Source organism: Mastigoproctus giganteus, chromosome 5 (assembly GCF_048544385.1).
Source record: "Mastigoproctus giganteus isolate SK-2022 chromosome 5, ASM4854438v1, whole genome shotgun sequence".
NCBI lineage: Eukaryota > Metazoa > Arthropoda > Arachnida > Uropygi > Thelyphonidae > Mastigoproctus > Mastigoproctus giganteus.
In genome coordinates this window covers 240,953,781-240,981,369 of record NC_143579.1, presented here as the reverse complement: position 1 = coordinate 240,981,369, position 27,589 = coordinate 240,953,781, and the positions used below count along the sequence as shown (strand labels likewise).

Below are 27,589 nucleotides of genomic sequence, written 5' to 3'. Positions count from 1 at the left end.
GATCTCAGATACACTCTTTATGGTTACCTGTTGTGTATCTTGGTATTAATAAAATAAAAAAATAATAATAAAATAAAAAGAAACTCAAAGACTTAAATTTGAAAAGAAAAGAAACTCAAAGAATCAACACCGATTCCATGAACCAAATGAACCAGCTCTTGACCAAAAAGAAATTGGACCGAGGAGGCGGAAGACATGGTGGGAACCATCAACAATGCGCCATCAGAAATATAGATTAGACCCGCGAGGTAATACCAAGTTCGCCTTTTCATTCATATGCGCACCAATCGTATTTGATCGGTAATTTACCTGGTCGAAATCAGAGAGAGATCGATAATTAAGCTTCCCTCGTGACACGGAGGTGTTAAATTCAACGGATAATTCAGCAATGTGGCCTCCACGAATGTGGTGAGAACAGTCATATCTGGGTGGTGACTTCTCGGCGTGTCCGAGTGATCCTTCTAGTAAGACGAAGCCCAGTGGTCAGGAGCACGCGTTCCTTGAGTGGACCAGGGTTCAAGCCCGTGACTACTAAATAAGATAAATATTTGTATCGACGATTTATTGTAAACTCTACTGACTTCGTTGTCGTGAGGCTTAAGGGCCGGAGTATAAACAGGAAATTTATTTATTGATTGATATAGGTCATTTCATTTATTTTTCCGCTTGGCTACTTTAGACGACTTGTCGCTCCCCATCTCGTCAAGCTTGAGCCAAAAGACCAATGGTACGAACGCACACTGACTTTTTGTTTGTTGCAACTTATCCGCGGTACATTCGGCGCAAATAACAGCGGGATTACGGGCAGTTGCGGGATTAGAATTGCCCGACCGAGGGGGGGGGGAACTTCGATGTAATTAACAACGGAGCGGTGGGCGTGAGTGTTTTCGGCTTGCGTTTAAAGGGGATTGAGGTCGCTTAATTGCGGGCGAGTTTGTTTCAAAGTTTGGCGTCGATCGACAGCGCTTTTGCACGCACTGTTGCGGCGGAGGGGGAGGGTGTTGTTGCTGGGTGAGGCCGACTGTTTGGAGCAGGGCCCACACGGGTGGATCTGTTGCGACGAAATCCTTCCGCCCTGCTTTTAATTGCTGTTATTAATAGTGGCGTCGGGTCTCTCTCTGACCTTCTGTACGATGCACACGAGATCGATCGGACACCACACCTAGCTCCGAAATCACTTAAGGAGTTCGGGGAGATCTCTCGGGCCACGGTAGGGGGCAGCACCGTCGCGACGTAAAATAACGCGAACGTTAGCCGCTCTCTGACATTTACGGAAGTACTTACATTCGTGTCACGTGACGCAATTCGGGGAAACGAGCACGTGACCTTATTCTTTTTTAAAGTAGGAGCAGACACGGGCGACGTCAGCGAGAAGTCCCTCACGCGACGTGTGCTCCCGTCAATCATCCGTTTCCGCGTGAGTAAAACGTGGAACGAGAGAAGGAACGGGGCGGGGAACGTTTACCTGCTCGAGACCCCACTTGAAGTGTGTGGCAGCTTTAAGGAAATTTACTTGAGTTTTGATTTTTGTATTTGTGAACGTGGTGGGATGTCAAAAGTGCATTTCTTATGAAAGCTTCCCTTTCCAATCCGTCCTAACATTCTCTTTTATTTTTGCAGCTTCGATGCCGAAGATGGATCTCCTCAGAGCCGCAACTTCCTGGACGCCACGAGCCCCTCGTCGGGGCTGGTCCTGCAGTCTCTGCCTCAGAGGAGGGAGTCGTTCCTGTACCGGTCCGACAGCGAATTCGAGATGTCCCCCAAGTCGGTGTCCCGCCATTCTTCCATCGGCAGCGAACCGTGAGTACTTCGCTTTTTGATAGGTCGGCGCTAACAGCGAACCCACACGCACGCACGCACCCAGCGAAGGGAAGTCCACGCTCAAGGGTCGAGATGGCCGCTTTGGACAGAGAAGTTCTTTCTTAAGATCTTGAATTTCTCCATGCTTCAGGAGGGGGGGATAGTACTACCGTAGTTCTGAGAAGAACCATATTAAGAAAACCAAGGGGGCAGTTGAAAGAAACCTTTCTCGCTACCAAGGCGGGCGTCGTATGAGCGTGCGACCGTTTCGCTCCCCAAGTGATTCTTGCAAGGAGGGTCCGACGCGAGAGGAAGAAGCATTTTAAAAGTTGCCGATACCACACCGTGCTGACCTCGCAAATAGCGCGAGATGATCCTCCCCCTTATGAGCAGCCAATCGTAGAATATTTCGAGTGGAAATTTCTCGAATACTGCGGAAGGACCTTCTTGCGGGGAATCGCTTGTGGCTTAACAACACCGCACCAGGTGTGCCCTCTGCACGTGCAGGCGCTTCCAAAGAGATCCCGTAACCATCCAGAAAGAGACGAAATACTCTTTTTTGCGCCCCCGGACGCCTTGTATCGGTGGCGTCCCCAAAATTGAGCTGACCTCGATTTTGAACCAAAAGTAGTTTAAGTTTTTGGGAGAAAAAGAAATAAATAGTTCCGTGGACCTCTTTAAAGCGAGAGTGCGTGGCAGCGCCACCTCGCGGATAACACGAAGATTTCGTTTTTAATAACGCGATGGTTTGTATGTACATCTGAGTGCTTTAACTAACGACTGACGTTGTCCCCTCCCCACTACTAACAATGAACGCCCCCAAAGCTTTTAAATACATTCGCTGTAGACGCTAAAAATACATATCCGTTTGTGCATTGCCGGACAACCCCGTTTATTTCAACCTTCGTCTTTTACTTTCGTATAATTTCTCACGTGCCTCTCGAGGCCCTCAGGTAGAGGCCCTAAATAGTTTCCCGCAGCCGGCCTCGGACCAGTGTCGCTTCGTCCTCTGCCACAAACAAAGAGAGGATCGCTGAAATTGCATCGAGGCATTCGACCCCTCTCAAAACTTTGTCACTCGTGTGCGTAGCGAACTTCGAGCAGCCGCTGCTCTGTTTCTTCGAGAATTTTTTTAAAATCTTTTTTTGTTTCTTATTTTATTTTATCGGACTTTAAAGCGCGCAGTTATTGGCCGAAATCGAATTTGAAATTTTAACGCCAAGCTTCACTCGTCGATCGTACGTGAGGTTTCCTCTACAAACGTAAATTTACGTACTCCAGAGAGGTCAGAACGCGCAAACTCGTGAAAAGATTAAATCTTCCGACATTTCACCAATTTTTTTCGGCCTTCGCAAAAAAAGTTCATTTCGTTCATCGCGTGTTGTGTCTTCTGCTTGAGCGTGGATTGCTTTCACTTCGGCAATTTTCGGACGTGGATGTTCGCTCCCACCGATTCTTCCGTTTCGTTCTCTCGTCTGTTTATTTTAGGTTCCGCCATTTATCAGCCGAGACGGGCAAAAATGGTGTTTGCTAACTGCGCGAGGCTGCATCGGAGGAGGAGAAGAAGCCCCGAGCTTATCGTCGCAGATAAGGGCACTTTATCGGGTGTAAACTTCGCGCTATTTGTGCGGCGCGAGATCGTCTGAAATGTCATCGCGGAAGTCAAGTGCATTGGAAGAGAGAGAGACAGAGAGAGAGAGAGAGAGATTGATCGGGACAAACAGACGCACAGCAGCCGTGACCGCGCTGAACACAGACAATGGGGTCAAGGATCACGGAACACTCGTTTATCACCACGCGACACTGTCGTTACCTGGTGACTGATTGGCGAACTAATGTTGTGAAATAAGACGCAGTTCTTCATTTGCGAATTTCGTGTAGTCCCACATGGGTTCAGCCGCCCCTTACAAAAGACAGCCCGCTTCTCCGCCTGTACCGAATTTAGATTTTGCTGTTTGTGTCGCGGATTTAACCCCACTTGCAAAAGTTCAAATTGCATCCGGGAATATTCTTCTTCTTCTGTCTCAGATGCCAACTGGTGTGATTGACGCCCCCAGTCTTCGAGAAGTTATCGCTACTCCACGTGCTGGACGCAGTAATGACAGTCCCTATCTACCGTTGCATTCTATACTGTGCAACCTGAAGAACTTCTTTCCGAACAACGCATCCCTGTTTTCAATACATTGGTAATAGACCACCCTGTGAAATACTGTGAAGGCAAGCAGTACAGAGTGAAGAGCCTCCTCTCTGAAGCTTGCAGCTTGCTTCAACAATAGAAGTACGAAGAAGAAGCTTGAACTAGAAAAAGCGAGGAACTTGAACTTTATAAATAGGAAGGAATGACCAAAATATAAAATAGCTGTTGGACTTCTACTTGTAAATGGTACTGTGAATAATTTCCTCTTCTAAAAATTACATTCTATAAGTAATACTGTAAATGGTTTGCGCTTCTGTAAATGTTTGGTAAAATATTGTATTGTTATTCCTGCATTTTTCTGAATTCCTCAATGTTTTTCTTCATCTACTTTCGTGTAAAGATCGGCTGCAATGAGCTTCGTGTAAGTTTTCTCGTGTCAGATCCTATCCGGGTCTATTTTGAAGTCTCTAAAGACCTCCCGTGGTAGGAAACATCCGCCTTAATCCCTCCGTGCGATGTAGAGCGCTTCGGAGACTATGAGGGTAGTAGAGCCCATCCCCCAAGTGGGGCTTTACCACAAGAATTTCAATTTGAGGGGCATCTAAACTCCCAGTGAGAAGTTGTGCAAGAGTGCAGATGTTACGTAATGTGACCATCTGGATCCACGGAGCTGTGTTCAAGTTTGCGTACAGTATGGATTTCGAAATTGTGAGGGGCTTCCCGGCAATCCTATTCAACCACCAGAGCACCCAGTATTCCACGCTCAGAAACTTCCTAATATAGGTATTTGGGGCAGAAGACCAAATAATTGAGACATGGAGGGAAACAGGAACGATACATCTTTGGATATATTGGGTCACTAGTTGCTGGTCCTTATCTCCTGTCTTATGTAGCAATAAAGAGGTTTTGATCTGGTGTTCTGAAAGTGCCTTTGGACTGATAATAATACCTGCAATCTTATTAAAACCATTTTAAAATAAGAATCTCGTTTGGTATGATGGGGTTGCTGAGGACCACATAATAGAGGCATTTAAGGGAATAGGCATTATGCAGCGAAGAGTACGGTTGCTGATTATGATGGTTGGAGCTCTCCTGTTTCACAGTCCACGTAGTCGAACATGTTTTTTTTTTTTTTTTTTCGAGTGGCGTTAAAATGAGACAAGAACGTAAAAGATCTCTGTCCCAGGTGATGCCCAAATCTTTATGCTGATTGACATTTTTAACCGGAGATTCCCAATTCACATTAAATCCGTTTATTTGCTATTTTCTTCTTGGTTATAGAAAGTTGAGCGGTTTTCTCTTTGTTTATAGCTGAATCGCGTGATAGTCTGTTGGAGGTCGCAGTGGTACACTTTGGGGACATTTCGTGAAAAGAATGTGACAATTTATAAATAAGATCTTTATTAAGATTTGCCGGTACAGCTTTACGGCACCGTGCCAGGGGTTCGTGTATCTTACGGGCATATCTCGGGCGTTTCTTACGACCTCAGTCGAAGCTAGAAAAGTGGAATGGCGACCCAGCCGAAGAACTCTACTAGACAACAGCCACCACAGAGCTCATCTCAACTTGAACGCGGTCCTGAATAAGTTTCAACATTTCGATTACAAACAGGCGTTGCATTTAAAACGATCGATTTAATGTTGCGATCACGAGGACATGTTTCGCACCTGAGGTGACCTTTTCATTCGATGTTTTGCGTAACCCCTCGAATTGCGTTGAACTTTACGCTCGCAACAATCGGGTACGATCGCAACACCGTTGTCTATGAAGTGCCCATGCGCGGTGGGTTTATTTATAACTCGCTCGTAGTACACTCCGCGAGTGACACGCGCAATTAATTTGACGTCAGACGCCATCCGATGGAATTGTTCCGCTCGTCATGGTTTTCTTCACCAAACGATTTCCTAAATGTCCGCTCGTTAACAACCACAACCCCCCTATCCTCTTCCCCCTCATACAGCCGCTCGATATCGACACCGGCATATTGACGAGAAGAGCGTGAAGGTGGAGGAAACTTTTGCTGATTGAGCGACGAAAACCCAAAATGAAATTTAAAAGCGAAAATTTCAATCAAAAAGTAGCGTTCGAATGTAAATAATTTCCCTCCTTTATCTTGTTCTCTGCGCATTCTCGAATAAAATTCTTGGCTGTCTGATTGGGCTTCTGCGAAGAAGAAAAATCGAATTTTCCTCATCAAGAGGCCACCAAATTACTCAAAAGGGAATTTCGTACAGAGGACCTTTTTCTTTTCTTTTTTTTTTTTCTTTACTCGCTCGCGCCCGTAGTTAATGTAGCGTGTAGTCAACTCTCCCTCAGCTAGCGCGAGCCACATTCAAAGCGACGCTTCACAACGCCAGCCGGAATCGAAAGTAGACTCGTCACTCGATGGTCCAAAGTTCTCTTCTCGTAACAGAATAAACCGCTCGAAACGTACTACATCCAAATGCAACAAAGATTTCTATGTCAATGAGAAGGTATTTCAGGAAAGGGTATCTTTGCCTTTCAACGAGATGCCATTGGACCCCAAAACCCCAAATCTAAGTGATTTCATCATGCACTCCAGACGGCCCCTTTCAACCATAACGCTAACAAAACAACACCTTATAAATAACATCAATAGACTTCCTAATAAATATACAATTGGTCCTGACGGATTTCCTCTGTTCATGGTTAAAGTGTGCAGTGTCTTCATTGTGGATTCCCTTCTGTCAATCTTTAATCAGATATTAAATTCCCTATCAATCCCGACAATATGGAATCACTACAGGGTACAACCCATACCCAAAAGAAGCGAACCTAAGGACTTCAGACCGATCTCGGTGGGCTGCACTCTATTAAAAGTGTTCGAGAAAACTATCTTTTATGAACACTGATTGACCAATGCTTCTCTCGTAGACCCAAACATCTGCATACCGTGATCCCCAAAAGATCTACATATACAAACTTACTAGACACCCTGTTTAAAATTCAAACTGCTCTCAACAGTAAATCTCAGCTGGATGTCATCTTCCTGGATATTTCATCTGCTTATGATAAGCTCTCAATTATCGCTGTCATCTACATCCTGGAAAAGTACTTTGGCATTATTGGAAGCCTGCTAAAAGCCATCAACCTCATCCTTACGCCAAGACAACTCATCATCAGCCATAAATCCTTCAAACAGGAGTGCATTATAACGAGAGGAGTACCACACGGAGGTGTCCACTCCTGTGTACTGTTCGCCGCGGCCCTTGAACCTTTCCTCGCAAGGTACACTGATTTCTCATCATATGCAGATGACCTCAAATTATATATAAAATCAAATGACCCTGAACAAACCCACCTGATAAATCAGTAGGTCTCCACCCTGATCAACAGCCTTGTAACCTATCTACTGCAGATAGGTGTGGAGCTAAACATATCTAAATCAGTCCAAATCACATTTACAAAAAAGAGAATCAAAAATGACATCACAACGGAGTGCAGATAAGGAAAGTGGAGTCTCACACCGACCTCGGCTTCACTTGGGACGAGGGCCGGCCTCACGTTTCAAAACCATTTTTCGACCATGATAACTAAGACTTTTTCGGGCAATTCGACAAGAGCGGAAGGGGTTACTCCACGTCGATGTAGTCGGAGGTTACGTCCAGCGGTGCCTACAATCTACTGTGATCACGTGTATGCGTCACTAATGTGGTCTTCTGCACCGACCTCGTACATAAACAGATTCGTGGCAGTCGAGTACTGGGTAATGCGATGGATGAACAGAGTCACGCGCAGCGCATTCCCCATCTTCAGAGCTGTTTTATATGCCAACCAACTTAAATATCACTCCCTGGAGAGTTCGTATTGCATCCAGAAATATTCTTCTTCTTTCTCAGATGCTTACTGGTGTGATTGATGTGCCCAATCTTCGAGGACTTGTTTCTACTCCACGTGCTGGACGCAGTAATGACAATCAGCAATTACCTACCGTTGCATTCTATACTGTGCAACCTCCGCTTGTCTGAAGAATTTCTTCCCAAACACCGTTTTCAATTGACTGGCCCGTGACCACCCTGTGAAATACTCCAAAAGCAAGCAAGCAATAGAGAGTCTCTGAATACTTCAACTGTAATCTCGTCCATAATTGAATTTTGTAAATATACGCATTTGTGGAAATATTGTGAATAATTGCAAATTTTGCATTTTGTGCACGGTGGGCTTTTTTTTTTTTTTATTTTTTTTTTTTTTATTTACATACAATTTTATTACATATATACACAGATACAAACACTTTATATTTACAATCGTCGCATTCTGCGTAAAAATAAAAACAATTTTAATTATACAGCTTCACTTGCAAGCAATAAAAGATATACTATGTGTGTATGTATGCGGATGTACTTGTTTTGGGTGGCACCTAGACGTTTAGTCGAACTCCACCTTGGAAATTCTGTGTTGAGAGAGAGAGAAACTGTCTACACTCTACAGCGATCAACACCCTGTCAATCACTGCCCATTTCTAGGCTTGAGTAGTTGTGCCTGCTTCTATTATCTAGTGCTGCTGCACTAATTTGTCGTCCAGTGGAAGGAGTGCAATACCAAAGGACAGGAGCTCTCAGGTTGCCCAACCCGAGGGAAAAAAAAAAAGAAATAATAATAAATAATAAATAAATAAATAAATAAAAAATAAATAATAATAATAAAATAAAATAGAAAAAAAAATATATATATATATATATATATATATAAAATAAAATAAAAGAAAAGAAATAAATAAGTAAAAAAAAAAAAAAAAAAAACTAAAATAAAATAAAAATATGTATAGTTAATACCATTATATACATTGAATGTTATTACTAATTTAAGACCACAACAGTTGGTTTCTAAGTTAACAGCTGTTTGACCTAGTAAGGTAGAAATATAAGTTCATGAACACATCACTCTACTGTCCACTTCTAGAATTAGTAAACAAGGTGCGTCTTCTTTTAAACACCTTGTCAGAAAAGGATTGGAATGCTGCAAAGTTCTTGGCATCTTGAATCAAAATATCGAGGTTGTCAGTCCTAATAGGTTGAGTGCTGTTAAATAGTTCTTGTCTGAAGTCGTCATAAGCCGGGCAGTAAAGCAGAACATGCCTCCAATCTTCTACAGCCCCACAAAAACACAAAGGGTCAGGTTCGAGTCCAAATTTACACAATTTATCCCGTAGTGAACCATGTCCAGTAATTAAATACGACGTTGTCATTGAAGGATAAAACCATCCCATAACTTTCTTATTTACAGCAAATGTTGCATCTTCAATGAACTCCCTGGTAGTGAGTCCTGTTTCACTGGATTGCCATCTGTATTTCCACTTCTCAGTGAATTTTGTCCAAAGATTAATTTTCTCCTGCCGAATGTCCGTGGCCGGATTACTTGCAATGTCGAGGATTTGAGTTGGCAAACCTTTCTTTAAGTTAGAAATCATGCCTCGGTATGCCACATAAAGGTCAATCGGAATACAACCTGAGATCACTTGTAAAGCATTGGTTGATGTCGTTCTGCAGCATCTGTGTGTTGCCAATATCATCTTTCTCTGCAATGATAAGAGTTTGGCCTTCACTGTGACGTGAGTAACCCTAGGAAACCATATGGCAGCCGCATATACTACAATTGGCAAAAATATAGCCTTATAATATAATGCCAAAGTTTTGTGCTTTATACCCCATTCAGCTCTTGAGAGCCTAATCACATTGGCAGTAAACTTGTTAATCTTTTCAGCTAAGTTCTTTACGTGGGGGATAAAAGAAAATTTATCATCAATTATGAGACCAAGATATTTATTTTGAGAAACGTAAGGAATTTGGACATTGTTGAGATGGAGTTTAGGAGGTCTGTTATAATCCAATTTATTGTTGAAGATCATCATTTTAGTTTTCGTCTCAGAAATTTTTAATTTGTTTATTTTAGACCATTCCAGCAAATCATCCAGGATTTCTTTCCCATGTGTTTCTAGCATACGTCTTGACCTGCCTGGTATGCACAGCGCTAAATCGTCGGCAAATGCTATTTTATTGCAAATTTGACTTTCTTTTAGTAACCACTGGTCTAAAACAGAATTCCAGAGGAGAGGCCCAAGGACCGAGCCTTGTGGGCATCCTCTGGAAATGAATTTTGAAAATACCAAGTGTTGTGAGATGACTTTTATCTGCCTATTTGAAAAATAAGATCTCATAACCTGATATAGTAAATCATCACATTCTGCCTCTCGAAGTGACCTGAGGGCGCTCTCCCACCAGAGTGTATCGAAAGCGCCCTCAAAGTCGATAAAAACAACCATCATGTATTTTTTGTCTGTAGTTTTGCATAGATTCACCAAATTTCTGATGGCATCTTCGGTGGAGGAGCCTTTTTTAAAGCCGAATTGTGAATTAGAACTCATATTACTTGCAGCCAAAACCTTCTGCATCCTAGGCGCTAATAATCTCTCATAAAGCTTTCCAAGATTTCCTAGAAGGGATATTGGGCGATATGCCTTGGGATCCGTTGCCAGTTTTCCAGGCTTTCTGAGCATCTTTACTAATGCAATCTTCCAAAAATTTGGAAAAGTCCCCTCTAATAGACATTTGTTGAAAACATTCAACAATATATGTGGAAAATATTGGTGAAATCTTTTGATCGCCACATTTTCAACTAAGTCCATTCCAGGACATTTTGACTGATTGATTTTAGAAATTGCAAGTGCAAGTTCATCTAGACTAAATAGTTCTGTGTCATTTGATCCCTTGTAAGATCCGTTAACGAACCTTATGTGAGCTTGTTCGGTTGTGTCTTGCTCTGGGTGATCATCAGGGAAAAGTCTCTCTATAATAGCTTCAACCGTGGAGAGCCAATCAGTAGTCAGACTTCCGTTAGAGTAAACAGAACTATATATCTCAGGAGTTGCAAGTTTGTCACGACAAATTTTGTATATTAATCCCCATGGGTCAGAATTTCCTGTCTGGGACACTAGTTTCTGCCATGAGGATCTTTTGGCTTCCGCAATAGCTTCGAAATATTCCTTACGTAATTGACAATAGACTTCTTTTAGTCGCCTAACGTCTGTTTCTGTTAAGTATCTGTGCCTCTGGAAATTCTTCCTTGCATCTATAACCAGTCTTCTCAAAACAGATAACTGGGGATTCCACCATGGGGTGGAGCCAGGTCTCCTAACTTTCCTTTTAGTGGATTCAGTCAAAGCTCTGTAAAGAGTGTTTTGCACAAAGTAAGCATATTCTACTGCAGATAAACTGTTCAATTGTGCAATTTTATCATCTGAAAATTCTTGTTGCAAGACTTGCTTAAATTTGGTCCAGTTCGTGGTTCTGATAGAGAAGCGGTTTAAATCCTGAAGGTGACCTGAAGAACCTCCCTCCCTAACATTTAATACTAAATCAAAAGTGATAGCACGGTGATCGCTATTGCATACATCCGGGCAGACCATCCAGTTTTTTACATGCTGCGACAAGCATGGAGAGGAAAGGGTGAGGTCTATGTTAGACCGTCCGTGAACGTTCCAAAAGGTTGTTGGCATGTTTGGAAGATTATGCACATTCCAATGGTTAGTCAATATAAATTCTTCAAAGACAGAACCTCTAGCGTCGTTGCGTTCGCTAAACCAAAGTTGAGATTTTGCATTGGAGTCAGTTGAAACCAATATATTTGCACTAGGAAAAGTGCTTAAAATTTCTTCCAAAAGATGCATTGGTACCTCGATATTATCATTTGGAGCGCAGTATAAAGAAACCATGTAGAAGTCTAAAAACTGGGTAGAAATATGGATGCAGGTAGAAAAGGATGTACAAAAACGAGATATGACTGTTACAGTTAGAGCTCCATTAAATACAACAATGGCAGTTTTTGGCTGCTTGGATTCATATGCAACGACTCTAGCTACTAACGGGTATCCAACAACGTGATATAATTTATCCGTTTGTCTATACATCGAGTAGGGCTCCTGAATAGCCAAAATGTCTACTTTATCCTGCAAACATGAAGCTCTTAGTTCATCTGCAACGAAACGTGAACGTTGCGCGTTCACCTGCATTATTTTTAGGAAGTATTTGTTGGTAGATCTATTGTAATTTAGATGGTTTATTTGTGTATTATTCATTAGCAATTTTCAGTCTTGCAAGTTCAGCTGCCTTCTGATATTCTGGGCAGAGTGGATCCCTTACAGAATGTGCATTGTCCCTGTTCCTCCTCCTACAGTTTATACATCTCGGGGGTTGTTCTTTATGGGGGAAATCTGAGTATATATGTCCCCCAGCCGCACAATGACCGCAAGATACAGTCTTGTGGTGCAAAACTGCGTGTGGTGACCAAATCCCAAGCAACGGAAGCATTTTGTCACTATTGTAAATTTCCTGTATTTATGGGCTGAGAATCCCAAGAAAATTCTATCGTTTTCTAAAATATGTCTAAATAATCTCGGTGAGAGACCTATCACCCAATTTATCACTTTTGTCTTTGTACCGGAGCTAAAACGTAACATCACCTCTTCCTGAATTTCTTCGAAAGTAAAGCCATAATCTTTAAGATTTTTCATAAAGATGTCCTCTACTATTTCTTCCTTAGTCAAATCTCTTGAAACGTCATAAACTAGTAGTGTAGGAAATGTCATTTTTGGTTTGTCCGACTGTAGTCCGACATCTTTAAATGTGGATGATTGTCTAAGCAGCTCTAAATCCTCCTTGTTAGATGTTTCAACGATCACTCCATTATTTCTCACAATTCTGACGTTTTCAATTTTTAAATTTTTATGTTCAGAACGCAGAGATTTGGCTATTACTTCTTTAACCTCCGTCCCCGAGGCCAGCTTGGAGCCGTCCACCGGTCTAAAGATCGCCACATGCTGAGGGGCACTGATTTGTGTTGTGACAGTTTTAGCTTCCATAAGTATCCTATCTCTAGAGTCAGTTATATTGTAGTGTTGCCCTCGTTCCACTCTTTCCCCTTCAGAATACATCTGCTTCGTTTGTGTCGAGCTGATCCTGACTTTATCGGCGTGAGATTGCTGTAAAGGTGGCATCAAACCAGCCTTGCCACTCATGATTTGGTCAAACATATTAGCTCTTACTTGTAATTCCTCTGTCTTGACTTTTAACTTCTCATTTTGAATTATCAATGACGTGGTAATCGTTTCCATCTCTGCCCAAAGGCTATGGATTATGTTGGAGGCTGCCTTAGTTACTTTATTGGTTTCAGCAGCCATGAAATCACTCAAGTTTTTCTTTATTTTCGTCAATGCCACCTGCATACTAGCACTATCTGCGAGGCATTCTGCATCAATCGTAAAAACTGGGTATGTCTTCGACTTATCAGTATTCATTTTATCCAGACCTTCTTTGTCTTTTATGCCCTTATCCTCAAGAACACCCTGATTAACCTGAGAAGTAGACGCGTTAAATTCAGAATCGCTTTGTTCAACGGTGGGCTGTGTACAAGGGGTGAACGCAAACACTCGATATTTTTAATGAATAAACAAATCGCGGCTGCGGCTCCTCCGTCTCGTGCGAAGTTCGCCATCTTTAAAGCGAGCGTTTCCACACGAATTGCGTTTCGCGTATTATTTTCGTGCGCCGCAGAAATCCAGGATTGAGAGGAACTGCAATGCGCATTCTTATGTGGACGCAGTGGCCCCTATAATGAGTCCGGGCACCGTTGTGTTTCGTCCGTTGTCCACGCGGATGTCGCAAATAGAGTGTAACTGGTGCCGCCATATATCGTCGCAAAGAAGAAGAAAACAAGGCGCGAGATGACTAATGTATTCGTTGACATTAACGAGCGTTCACAAAAGGGCGTTTTTCGGTTAAAATTAAAATTGGAGAAAAACACGAAGAAGGGAAAATAATTGAGTTTCGAGGATGGTTTCCAAAACAATCAATTTGTTTTAAAATGTGCGCTTTCTTTTCATAATTAACAAAAAATTGAAAATAACAAAAAGAAAAATGTAAGAGGTTGGGGAGGGGTGCAGTTTTTTTGTCGTAATCGGTTCTGTACCTTATTTTAATCGTCGTTGGATTTGTGAAGGAAACGTTTGTCTGATGAAGCGCTCAAACATTGACTGTTGACGATCTTTGATTTTAATCCTTTTTGGGGGTGCTCTTTGGTTCTTATAACAGCGTTTACGTTGATTACAGTAATCATTGAGGATGCCGTCTTGGCGTATCAGACATTTGGCTACCCGGATCCGCGTTTCTTCCAAGTTGTTTAAATGCAGGAACCAGACTGAACAGCCGAATTCTGTTGGGACAAAAGAATGAAGTTTTTTTCAGGTTCCACTTGTTGAAAGAACGAGCGAGCAGGTTTATGAATTCCACAGTTTGTTGATGTTTATTACTTGGGTGACGAAGGAGCAGTTCTAGGTGAGGGAATTGTGCTGTAGTTCGAACTTCTTTCAACAGATGGCGCAACAGATTTTGGTGCGCAGCCGTGAAGTTGTCCAGTAGGCTGACAGGTTGCGAAGTTACGACCAATTTAGTAACGATGAAATGCCAAAAACGGTTTTTGGTGATAAATGGTATAAAGCGGCGGTTCAAAAAAGGGCACGAGTTCATTCGGGATGGCCCACAAAGTGTGCGTCCGTCAACCTCTCGAAACGAAAACAAAAAGTTCTGGAAATTGCGGAAAGAAGTTCGTCGTTTGACTTTCGGAATAATGGCGGGTCAACAAAGTACAAAAACTGTGTTGAGGGTCAAACAGCACCAGGAATTTTTCCCATCTCCGCGAGTGTTCGCTGTATCGAGGGACAGTACTCTGTCAAGGCCAGAGATTTAAAAGTGTGGGGATCATGTGTTGTGTTGTATGTTGTGCCCATTGTTCTTCTGGCCTATTGGCCGTCGAGCCCCTGATGGGACCCGACGTTGTCCGTACTATGCCAACGAGGAGTCTGTCCAAGTGTATCGGCACGTCAACGCCCAAAACGTAATCACCAACACACCTTCCAAAATCCCGTCATGTTGAAACCAAATGTTACGTCTCACATTTGCTGGAACATCGTCAAGTAACCCTGGTAGAATTTGCTCAAAAAAGATCCGATATTTATCAGAGTTGATGCGGGATGGTAACAGGTATGGGCCGACTAAGCAGTCACCGACCATACCTGCCCACACATTTATTGCGAAGCGATGTTGTGCCGCATGGGGGCGCACACAGTGTGTGCCCTCTGCTAATCCATACACTAGATCCATGTCTGCCTGCTCACAGTTCATATATCGATGCATGCTCTTCGTGCGGCGACTACTTTCTTTGTTTGTCTGTTTCTTATTTGGTTTTTAGGAGCATTAGCAACTAAGGCCATATTGCTCCGGGATATGCGGTGGTCATTCCCTGACCTTTCCGCATGCTCCGTATTTGGTGATGACGGGCTCGAACCCCGGTCTAATCAACAAAAAGCGGGTGCTACGCACTGCTGCTCCTTCCCACCTGGCTACGGAGGCGCTCCGCGGCGACTACTGCTTGAATGAGTAAACCAGAAATTTTCCCTCTCGCGAACTGATGAACAGCGCCGTCTACAGACTTACGGTGACGTTTCCGGTTATGGGTTCCTATGCGATTCACATTCCTTTAGATGTTGCCTACCTCCTCTAAACGTTTGTACCAATATTTTTGAGACACCCTGTATATACACGGTTATTCAAAATGAAGTCCAGGTTTCCGAATTTTTTTTTTGGGAAAGCGCATGTGTCATAATAAGAAGAAGAAAAAGAACTCTTTATTGCATACAAAACTCTTTATTGCATACAAAACGCACATGCCGTACACAATACCCTTCACGGCTAAAAGCCAGGGGTTAATCATTTGTAGCCATCTGGAAAGAACGCATAATATCTCAAGATTCGTTCCCACGCTCGCGATGTTCGGTATACTGTACGGCTAACCACCAGATGGCGTTCGACGCATACCGCCGTGCAGTCGTTCGTTTGCCTGTGACGCCAGTTCTGCTGTGTTGCGACAAGGCTTTGGAATGTAACGAGGAAGCTTTTACTGTGTTGGACTTTCATGTAAGTAAATGTGTTACCGTTGTGCAACGCCACTTTGCTGACAGAGTGATTTTTTCTGATGAACTTCCATTTGTCGGGGAAAGTGAATAAGCAGAAATGTGCGATTTTGGGCGATTTCACTGGATTTCAGAGGATATTCAGGTCGATGAGGCGGGAGAATGCGTGCCCGCTTTCTTATCAGCTATCCACCAAATTGACGAAGAGATGGAAAGGAGAAGCAGAAACGTTTCTTCTTTTTTAATCCCCACACGTTACCCTAAAGGTTCAGTTCGTCCCACGCTGCGAAAATGTCGAGAGAGGGGCATTTGTTAAGGGTACAGCAATCAGTCGATCCAAGTCGTTCGAGGAGCGATGAAAGGAAACTTATTAGCCGAGGGTAGGGGTTGCCATCGGGCATAATGACGGGTTCCTCGCGATGAAAGGAATTTCCGTTTCGGTTTCATAAATAAGAGCGCATTCGGACGGCTTCTTTGTCCCTCCCCGGAACACAGCTCGGACAAAACTCGGAGAGTTCGCAAAGAAATGAGCGGTTTGCAATTACAGACGTTAAGAATGGTGGGCACGCGCCTTTTGAGACCGTCTTCGATAATGCCCCGAGAAATGAAGAAAGAAATTATCGACACAATGGGGTGTGCGATGTCGGAAATTGATTCGGCACGATGAATCCGCGTTCTCATTGTGTTCCGATCACCCTCGGGGGCCTTACCCTCATCCTCGTTTGTGAGGTGACGTTAGTGGCGCCATCTGTCGATAGATAGTCAAACTGACCCACTCTGCGTATTCCCCGCCACTCCCATATTCCTTGAAGTCGCAGTCCCCCTCCTCCCACTCTCGGTTTTGTTTCCCCTAACGGATCCACCGAAGGTACGAGTGGAAGAGAATATGTTTCACGTATTCTTCCGTTAATCCCACATTGTCAGTCAGGCTGCGGTCCTTGAGGAGCGTTCGCCGAGAGACGGGAAAGCGCACGTGCACCACTGGATCACCCATAAAAGCGGCCCCGTTTTAGTGCTCGAGAGAGAGAGAGAGAGATTGGCGTCAGTTTTTCATTAAGATGTTCGCGAGAAGAAGAAATTCATCGCGAGCGATGGGCGGCACTGCTTGGACCCGATTTTTCTTAATTTTTCTACAAAAGAAGACGACTTCGTTTTGCAATCTGTTTCCAACGCGCGTAATTACGTTGTCTGATTGAGGACGGTGCTGTTGACAGGCGCGTGAAAAGAATTTTATATTTTCCGTCGTTTTGCAACGAGATTATTTCTGTTCTTATTTTAGGAGTTCGGTATTCTTCTAGCGGCAAAAAAAAGGTACTTTTTTTATCATCACACACTTCTTAAGCGTCTTTAATGCTCTGCGCACATAAGGAGAAATTCTGTTTAGTCCCGCCTCATTCAGTCTGGTGCACGTTTTAGCCGCATTTTATTATTATTCATCATCATCATCATCATCAGCCATTTTCAATCCACTGCAGGATGAAGGCCTCTCCACCAACTTTCCAGTTCCTTCTGTTTTAAGCACTGGCCATCCATTTACTACTCAAAAACTCATCAATTTCATCTATCCATCACCACCTTTGTCTTCCAGGTTTTCTTCTAGCTCCTCTTGGGTACCATTCTGTTATTATTATCTGTTTATTTCTCTTTCGAGACCCCCCATAAACAACGTGTAACTAAGGGTGGGTGTGGTTATTTCAGTAAAAGCATATTTTTACACGAACGTATTTGCAAAATTTGAAGAAGAAAAAACACAGAGCGCGTGGTTAAGGAATTAATTATTAAGTTGGCTTAACTCTGTTTCCGGTGCACGATTAAGGGGCCCCTAATGCAGTCGCGTATACAAAGCGCAATCTGCAAATACGCACAAATGGCGCACACTTCAGTTTTGTGATACCAAATTAATGGTTAATTTTTATTTTTTTTAATTTTTTTTTTTATTTTATTAATAGCAAGATACACAACGGGTAACCATTAACAGTGTATCTGAGATCAGATCAATAAACATAATAACAATAATATGAAATCCAACAGGACGATAAACATTGATATAGATTCAAACATTAAAAGCATATGTACAAAAGAGGATTGTATTAAGTTAAATTACCCGTAAAACAAATAATAAATTAATTAGTTAAAGAATATAAAAATAATAAAACAAATAATAATAATAAACTACAATAATTAGATGTGAGCTAGTCACTTTGCAGTTTAAGTGAAGAGGCAAACTTGTGGATGGAGTTCATCAGTGATTGGGAGTTGTCAAAGAAGTCAATGAGAGAGTCATTTGCTGATTCTGTTCAGTGGACTGAACTTCATTAAGTCCGTGTTGGCAGAGTCAAGGCGAAACGGTGTAAGGTTCCTGACTTGTCTACAGGGAGCATTGAAGTTTATTTTACTCAGGATATCAGATGCTTCATAAATTCCAGTGATTACTTTAGCTAGAAGGGTGATGTCAGCAGTAACTCTTCTAGTGTACAGAGGCCTCAGATGAAAGTAATCACACAGCGATTCATAATACACTGAGTGATAGTATAGAGGATTGCGGTACGTAAGGTAACGGATAAAGTTTTTTTGGACTGCTTCAATTTTGTTAGTTAAAGTCTTTGTGTGAGGATTCCAGATGGGTGAACTGAATTCGATTGGCAGTACAATAGTTTTATAAAGGATAACCGCATATCTGTAGTTTTTGAATTTGTATGTGTTCCGTTTGATGAATCCCAGTGTTTTGAATGCTTTGTTGGTGATTTTAAGGACATGGGCATCGAATTTAGCACTGCTGGAAAAGAGAATCCCTAAGTCGTTAACTTGGTCACACCTTTCGATGATCACAGAGTTAATACTGTACTCCGTATTCATTAGTTGTGGAGATCTGCAAGATGAGAAAGAGATTACTTTGCACTTCGAGGGGTTAGCAGACAAGCCATTCAGAGATAGCCACAGAGAGAATTTATTGAGAGCACATTGAAGCTGTTGAGAATCGGTAGTCTCCTTCACTGCTGAGTAGATCTTAAGATCATCTGTATAGAGAGCAACTTGAACATTGGAGGTGTACATGAAAGAAGGAAGATCATTTACAAAAACAATGAAGAGAAGAGGACCTAAGGGAGAGCCTTGTGGTACTCCGCTTAGTGGTATAAAACAGTCTGAGTTCACTTGATCTATGATAACGCTCAAGGAACGATGCGTAATATAGCTGCGTAGCCATGAGAGCAAAGGGTCACGGATACCATATAGCTTAAGTTTTTCCAGAAGTTGTTCGTGCGGGACTTTATCAAATGCCTTGGATATGTCTGTGTAGACTGCATCAACTTGTAGGTGGTTATCAAGAGCTTCCGAGGTGTATTGCCAGAAAGGAAGTAAATTTGTGACTACTGACTTGCCACTGCAGAAACCATGTTGATTCTGATCGATAAAAGGCTTGAAGAATTCGAAGAGATGTTTGTGCACTGCTGTGTCGAAGAGTTTAGCCAGGCTGTTTTGCAAGGTTATGGGTCTGTAATCGCATACGTCATTTTTATCACCTTTTTTGAAAATAGGAACTATATTGACCTGCTTAAAGTGCTTAGGATACTTTCCCAGCCTGAGAGACAGGTTGAAGATCCGCAGTATGAGGGGTTTCAATGTAGTGACAGTCCTTTTCCAAAATAAGCCTGGAATGTCATCTGGGCCTCTAGTATAGTCATTTCTCATGCTTTTTAATGCCGAATTTAAATCTTCATCAGTGATAAAGAGGTTAATGAGGATATCATCTAGAACAGGTGTGAAGTCAGGAAACGAGGGAGGTCTCAATGTATCATTTGTTTGAATTCTAGAAAAGTGTTTGGCAAACTCTTGAGCAATACTGAATTCGTCAGATAAGAGAATTCCATCTGCGTTACGGAGTTGTAACTTTCTACTGGTTATGTTCTTATGCTTCATGAAATTCCAGAATGGTTTGATATCTCTGTGAGTAAGCAGACTATCCTGAACTGATTCTGTACACATGTTGTAGGAGTTTAATATGAGAGTTTTCACTTCTTTGCGGAGTTGGCTGAATATTTCATAGTATTGACTGTCACCTGTTTGCTTATATTTGTTTCTGTAGAATTCTTTGGATTTAATTTTACGTATTAGTTCACTGTTATACCAGTGCGGGTAGGTAGAGCGTGCGGTAAGATGGGATTGAGGAACAATGTCAGATATAATTGAATGGACACAGTTAATCAGGTTGTTGGTGAGCACATCGATGTCATCCATAGCGTCGGCGAGCTGCTTGTCTACATTTCTTAGAGCTAGGTTGAGCAGAGGCCAGTCAGCCTTTCTGAAATTGAAACGAGGAGTACGGGAGCTGCATTTGAAGTTCTGAGAAGTCACTGTGATGTCAAAAGTAATTGGTGAATGATCCGAGTGAAATATGGGGTTGTCGGTGTGAACATCTATATGAGTAGAGGAAAATATTAGGTCGAGGTAGGCATTTTCTCTGGTTGGAAAGTTGCAAATTTGTTCCAGACCATAGCTGTGAAGCATATTAAAGAGAGCCCTAGTCTGCAGTGATGGAGAAGAAGATCCTAAATTGGCCATTTGACAGTTAAAGTCACCCAAAACCATTGCTATGTCGGCAGATTGAATTAGTGGGAAGATTGATTCCAGCGAGCTTTCTAAGTACTGGAGGTCTATATTAGTTAAGGGAGGTGGAAAATAAAGCAATACGATTAAAACTTTTAACTTGCAAGATGAAGAAGGCAGTATACTGATTCAATATTTGTGAAATTTTATGCAATTTCACAGAGTATATGGTTAGAATTTATAACAGCTACTCCGCCTCCACAAGATCCTCTATCTTTTCTATGGATTGTATATTGTCCATCTATAATCTCCTGATCATCAATATCAATGGAGAGCCAGGTTTCAGTGAGCAGGTAAATGTCGTAAATATGTGAGCCTTGGATTGCTCTGAAGTGGTTTAGGTTGCTAATTATACTCCTGCAATTCTGAAGGTAAACACTGAACAGTTGGGATCTGGGGATTCTATGACGAGAGGAGAACGTAGTATGTGTAGATAGCAGGGTATCTGATTGCTATGCCGGTGGAGAGGAGATTTTGGACTCCCTTGATGGTCTGTCCGTGAAGCGTTTTACTAGAGCCCCTGATAAAAGGGATCTTAGATTCAGCACTTTTTCTGTTTGTGATGGAAGGCATGTTATTATAAAAGATGAGTAGGCGGGACACCGTGTCTTCAGAGAACGGACATCTACTCCGAAACCATATTCCTCTTTAATTAAGTTGATAAGATCTTCAGATTTAGTGGCGGGTCCAAGTCTAGAAAGAAAAATTCGGTCTTTTGTGGGAATAATTGTGATATTATACTTGTGTTTGAGTAACTGAGATTTTTCTGCAGTAGTTACATTAAGACATTAAGATCTCCGTTTGTCGATTGAGAAACCTGTAGGACGATCTTTTGAAACAGATCCCAGTCCAGTTCATCTATAGGGTATTTCAGAAACTTGAACGGAACAGGATTTCCTTTTTTCTGTTCCATAATTTAACTTCTCACGTACAGAAAGATCGTGTGCGAAAAAAAGGAAAATTCGCGACTGGTTCTGTAAACTTAAACGTCTTTTCTTCTTCGAGATAGAAATCAATAGCGCACAAATGGCACATCCATTTCTCTTTTTGGATGCCAAATCATAAGGCCTTTCTGTACCTTGATTAAAAAACTGGTAGGACCTTCAGAGAGATCCGTCTAATTTCGATCACGCGTCGAAAAGCGACGAAAATCGTGCTGCGTTCGGATTCGGTGAAGATTTACCGCAGGAATTCGTGCCTCGTGATCTTATTCATTCCACTCATTATTTGACGGGTTTGAGAAGATAATTCTCTCTCTGTTTTCGCTGAGCTGCGCGAGGAATGCGAGGAACGAGCGTACTCTCCGAGAAGTCATTAGCGAACACCTCCGGGGGGGTTGAGTGATCCGTTGCCGAAACTACAACGATGCCGCGTTGCCGTGGCAACACGCGAATTCACGCTCTCCCCTCGCAGTGACTCATTCACCCCGAAGGCACAGAATCGGCTTTCCAAACACGCTTCCGAGCCAGCTTTACCATCGAGCCGCGCAATTCTCAGAGGGGCAAATCGGAAGGGAAAGACAGTTCCCTAATTCCAACGTTATTCCTTCCTTCCTTCCAGTCCTCGCGTGTAATGCGTAAAATAATCTCATTCTCGTATAATAATCTTCTTCCTCCATCTCCAAAGCAAATCCAAACACGGATGGGTTAAAATAATGGCGCGACACTCAGTTTTCACGTGCTTTTGAGACACCTCATTGACGATGCCATTTCTTAAAAATGAAATTAAAATTAAAAAGTGTGACAGTGCACTAGCACACGCGTTTCAGTTAACCGTGATTCACGTCACTAAAGCTCTCGTGACTGTAAAATAAAATAAATAAATAAATAAACGGTAAAATTGCATTTATTGTCGATTTCATAAATTCCAAACTCCTTTGAACTGGTGGTCGGCCATTTTAAATTCATTATCTTCCTTTCTATGCAAAAATAATTTTTCTCTTAATAATATTTATTTAGCCAATGGGAGAAGAGGGATGAGAGTTACGTGGTAATACGCAACAAATACAAAAATATGTAACGGAAGTTGTTTTACTACGGTAAAACAAAAGCTTCTGTCAACAAATCGCTATGACCACGCGATACTATATGCTTGATTTCCATATGTAAAGTATTTATGTATTCAAAACACAGGAAGAGACACACACAGTGTCGAAAGCTACTGTAATCATTTTATTTTATTTTATCAAAAGAAGCGAGCGCACCCCCTAGTTATTGTTATTATTATTATTATTTCTCCCTGATTGGAGATTCCACCTCGTGACGGGTATTGCTACCAAGTACACAAGGTGGTTGTTATGTCTGGTGTTACTGTTGGTCGAGGAAATCTCTGACTATCCTACAGGTTTTCAGGATTGCGACTTTCTGGAGTTCCTTGTAGGGGTTCCCTTGGAGACCTATTGCTGCTAGGCTGTTATGTATAGGGTCTTTGGTACCATACTGGTGATTGACACGATGATCGGGATGGTCATTACTTCTTGCATCTCCTTGACTCATGTCCCAGGTTCGTGTACTTCCTAATTTTTTCCTCGTGGATTTTCTGGATATTGCTAGTGTTCGGCACCGCTTAGAGGGGAACATGCATTCAGTATGTTATCAGACACTCAGTCTAAAACACTGATGCATCCAATATCTTTCTATCTCAGAAGATTTAGGAGAAGTCCGGTTGGCCTGCCTCCATAAAATCCACTCAGGCACACCTCGATGGTAAGCTCTGTTACGTCACTTAGATGGCAACGAACGTGTAGAGTGGTTCTCTTCAAGACGCCTGGTCAGCGTGAAGAGGAAAAGACCAAATCCTCCAGCACATGACAGCACGACAAAACAAATGGCCCTCATCATCATCATCAGCCATTTTCAATCCACTGCAGGATGAAGGCCTCTCCAGCAACTTTCCAGTTCATTCTGTTTTGAGCACTGGCCATCCATTTACTACTCAAAAACTCATGAATTTCATCTATCCATCTCCCCCTTTGTCTTCCAGTTTTCTTCTAGCTCCTCTTGGGTACCATTCTGTTATTTTCTTAGTCCATCTGTCATCATGTCTTCGAGCTATGTGTCCTGCCCAAGATCATTTTAGTTCTTTAGTTTTGATAAGAATGTCCTTTACTTCAGTTTGCTGCCTAATCCATGTGTTTCTCTTCTTACCTAACAGTCTGATTCCCAGTATAATTCGTTCCATTCTTCGCTGTGTAGTTCTTAGCTTCTCTTCCATTCTTTTGGTGAGTGCCCAAGTTTCACTTCCATAAGTCATGGTGGGGAGTATACATTGGTTCATTATTTTACGTTTCAGACAAACTGGGATATTGCTCTTAGTATGTGAATATATTTCCTGAATGCTATCCATCCAAAATTTATTCTTCTCTTGACTTCCAGCCATTTATCATTATTACAGCTAATAACTTAAACCAGAAAAGTATATGACTCCACCTTTTCAATTACTGCTCCTTCAATCATTATTTCCCTTTCCGTGGCATACTTGTTCATCATTACTTTTGTTTTAGTCATATTCATCTTTAGTCCTAAATCCTTACTAATTGTGCATAACATCCTGCACACCATCATCGAACATTGCTTTAAGCACAGGCCAGAATACCTGCACTCAGTACTTCCGCAGAGATCGACCATCACCAACCTCATGGGGACACTGCTAAGGATCCAACAAGCACTAAACAGCAAGCAGCAGGTGGACGTAGTCTTTTTAGATGTGGCATCCGCCTATGATAACATATCCATCCCAGCTCTCATAGTCATTCTGCGGGACTACTTTCTCATTACAGGAAATGTCCTCCATTTATTAAAGAGCACTCTTCGGCGAAGACAAATTGCGGTGACAAACGAAAACATGTGCGCAACATATGAGGTTGATAAAGGTGTCCCGCAAGGCGGAGTCTTGTCTGCCACACTTTTTGCCATAGCCCTTGAACCCTTCTTAGCCCAGAACAAGAAGCACTTCATCACATACGCCGATGATATAAAATTTTTTATTACCTCAGGAGATCAGAAATCAGCTGACTACCACAACCAAGTGGCTAATACTAAAATAAAAGAACTTCAAGAGTACCTAGATTGTATCGGGCTGCAGTTGAATGGAAAAAAGACGGCACATATGACTTTCACAAATAAAATAAAGCCAAACAAAATGGAAATATTTGTGAACGGCATCCTCGTCCAAAAGGCACAGACACACGTTGATCTTGGTCTCAAGTGGGATGAAGGCCTAACCTTTCGCCCGCACTTCACATTCATCCGCAACAAAACATACGCGGCGCTTTGGGCAACCAGGCAAGAGCTCACCGGTATTAGAGACCCCGGTCTGATGAAGCAATACATCAACAGCCTATTCCCCTATACGCGGCACAGATCTGGTCTTTAGCTCCCGAAAGCAGTATCAAAGCCTTTCTAGGACTCGAATACTGGCTCTTGAGATGGCTGAACAGATTTTCAGCTAAGCCTTTTACCATCTCAAGACCTATACTATACTCCAATTTAGAGGTCACACCCTGGAGACAAATAATCACGTCAAGAAACATAATGACCCTCGCTCAGCTTTTAACGGGACGGCTGGATGCACCGAAACCCCCAGAGTGGATAATCACCCCACGAGAAACACCAAGAAGAGTTGCAGATAAGGAACCACAACTGAAAGCGGCATTTACGCAGTTGGATAGCCTCGGAAGATTCTTTCCAGCAAACACCATCCAGCTATTCAACAACCTCAATCGATATGCATCATGAAAAGCTCTGCAATTGCAAATCCTACAGAAAGGAAGTTCTCAGAAACTCTTACTTGCAAATACAGATGTAAGGATACAGTTTCAGCACCTTGTTCGGCCAGGCACAAGCCACTGGGCTTTAGGAAACCCGACCTCATCAAGAAATAGATGTCAGGATTGCCCTACCTACACAACTCTAATCCCCACGACTGCGGGAAAATTGAACTTTCAAATTTTTTATTCTGCTGTATAGCTGTCATTCCTGTTGTTTCAAATGCTGTACGTTGTCTCACTGTAAATATTTGTGTTTATGTAAATATGGTGAAACTCCCATTTGTGTCTGTGTTTAAGCAGAAGGTATGCTTCAATTTTCATGATATTATGTTCTTACCAGTTTACGGTAGTAAAAGCCTTTGCGAGTAATTAATAACTCAATTATTCTATATTCCAGATAATTATAAATCAGATATTATTTCATAACTGTAACATATTTGTATGTTTTGTAACATAGTTGTATATGTATGTTCACCCTCTAGCCTGTGGCTGTAACCGGGTGTTCTCCTAAGAGAAATAAACTGATGATAATAATAATAATAATAATAAAATAACTGATGAAGATTTTCCTCTAATTCTTTGGGATCGTTGCTTATGACCACAATGTCATCTGCAAATCGTAAATGGTTTAGGTACTCTCCGTTCACATTGACTCCTTTCTGCGACCAGTCTAATCTTCTGAAAGCTTCCTCAAGGGCAGCAGTAAACAGCTTCGGAGATATTGTGTCTCCTTGTCGAACTCCTTTCTCGATTTTAAATGTGCTGCTGTCTTTGTCCAGTCTAATAAAGGAGGTAGCACTCTCATATATTTTCTTCAAAATCATAATATATGGAGTATCTATGCCTTGTCTTTCCAGTGCCCGAAACATTGCCTTATGCTGTATGGAGTCAAATGCCTTTTCATAATCCACAAATGCCAGGCATAATGGTGTTTTATATTCGATTGCTTTCTCTCTTTTTAGCTAGGATATAATGTGAAGGTGATCCATAGTTGAGAATCCTGTCCTAACGCCAGCTTGCTCTTTCGGTTGATTCTCATCAAGTATTCTTTCTAATCTGTTAGTAATGACCCTTGTGAACAACCTGTAGATGTGGGATAACAAGCTAATTGGTCTATAATTTCCAATTTCTGATTTATCTCCTTTCTTATGCAGCAAAACTATGATTGCATTTTTCCACTGCTTAGGCATCACACCTTTTCTAATGCACTTTGTGAAGAGTCTTGCCAGTTTTTGTGTTATGTCTTTTCCTCCCAATTTTAACAACTCTACAGTAACTTCATCTTCCCCCGGGGCTTTCCGATTCTTCATTTTCTTCAATGCATGTTCTACCTCATCAGGAAGAATGTCTCGTATGTCGTATCTGTTGTTACTTTGAAATCCATCTTTCCCACTGCTGGCATCATCCCTTCGTTCATTGTACAATTCTCTATAGTAGTCTTCTGCGATTTGAATTATGCCTTCTCTGCTGTTTATAAGTACACCATCGCTATTCTTCAGTTTCAGTATCATTTGTCTTTCTCTATTACTGCTCACGGCTGCTGATTTAAATCCTTTGTTTTCCCTTAATACTTCTTCTACTTTTCTTGTGTTAAATCTTCTTATGTCCTCTCTGAGTCTCTTTCTAATGGCTTTGCATACTCAATTTTGTCTTTGTCAGTGTTTTTCTTGCTCTTCATTTGTCGTCTTTGGTTCATCATGACAAGTGTTTCTTGACTAATTTTTTCTTCTTTGGATTTCTTTTTCCCTATAGGTTTCTTGGGCTTTATCACTTTCAGAAAGTTGTAATATTTCTCGTCGATATCTTGGTCCTGAGCAGTCTGCAGAAGCTCAAACTTGTTCTTAAGTTCCAGTACATACTGCTTTTTCTCCTCCTCTGTTATTTCAAAGACCTTTGTATTATTTACTCGAGTCAGTTTTTTCCTTTCCTTTCCTACATCTATCAAGTGTACATCTTACCATTCTGTGATCACTTCCAACATTTACCTTATTCAGGACTGTAACATCATTCACAATATATCTTCTGTTAGTGAGGATGAAGTCGATTTCATTAGTAGTTAATCCATTTGGACTCTTCCATGTCCACTTTCTGTTCACCCTTTTCTTGAAAAAAGTGTTCATTACTGACATTCCATGAGATTCTGGAAATTTCCACAAGTCTTTCACCTCTTTTATTTTTTTCACCAATTCCAAAATTTCCTATAGTTCCTCTTTCTGCGCTGTTTTGCCTTTTTCCAACCTTAGCATTGAAGTCCCCCATAATAATAGTGTAGTGGGTTTTCTGCTCATCTAGAAG

At 41.9% G+C, this 27,589-nt stretch overlaps 1 protein-coding gene across 6 annotated transcripts in view; it reads left to right on the top strand.

Annotated features, from left to right (window-relative positions):
• Positions 1-27,589, top strand: part of dnc (phosphodiesterase dunce) — a 546,492-nt gene that overhangs the window by 404,698 nt on the left and 114,205 nt on the right. For all 6 annotated transcript variants that reach the window (XM_090374492.1, XM_090374494.1, XM_090374496.1 and 3 more), the window contains exon 2: positions 1,621-1,800. In XM_090374492.1, coding sequence (XP_090230618.1) covers positions 1,621-1,800 — 180 coding nt within the window. The remainder of the gene's footprint in view (positions 1-1,620; positions 1,801-27,589) is intronic.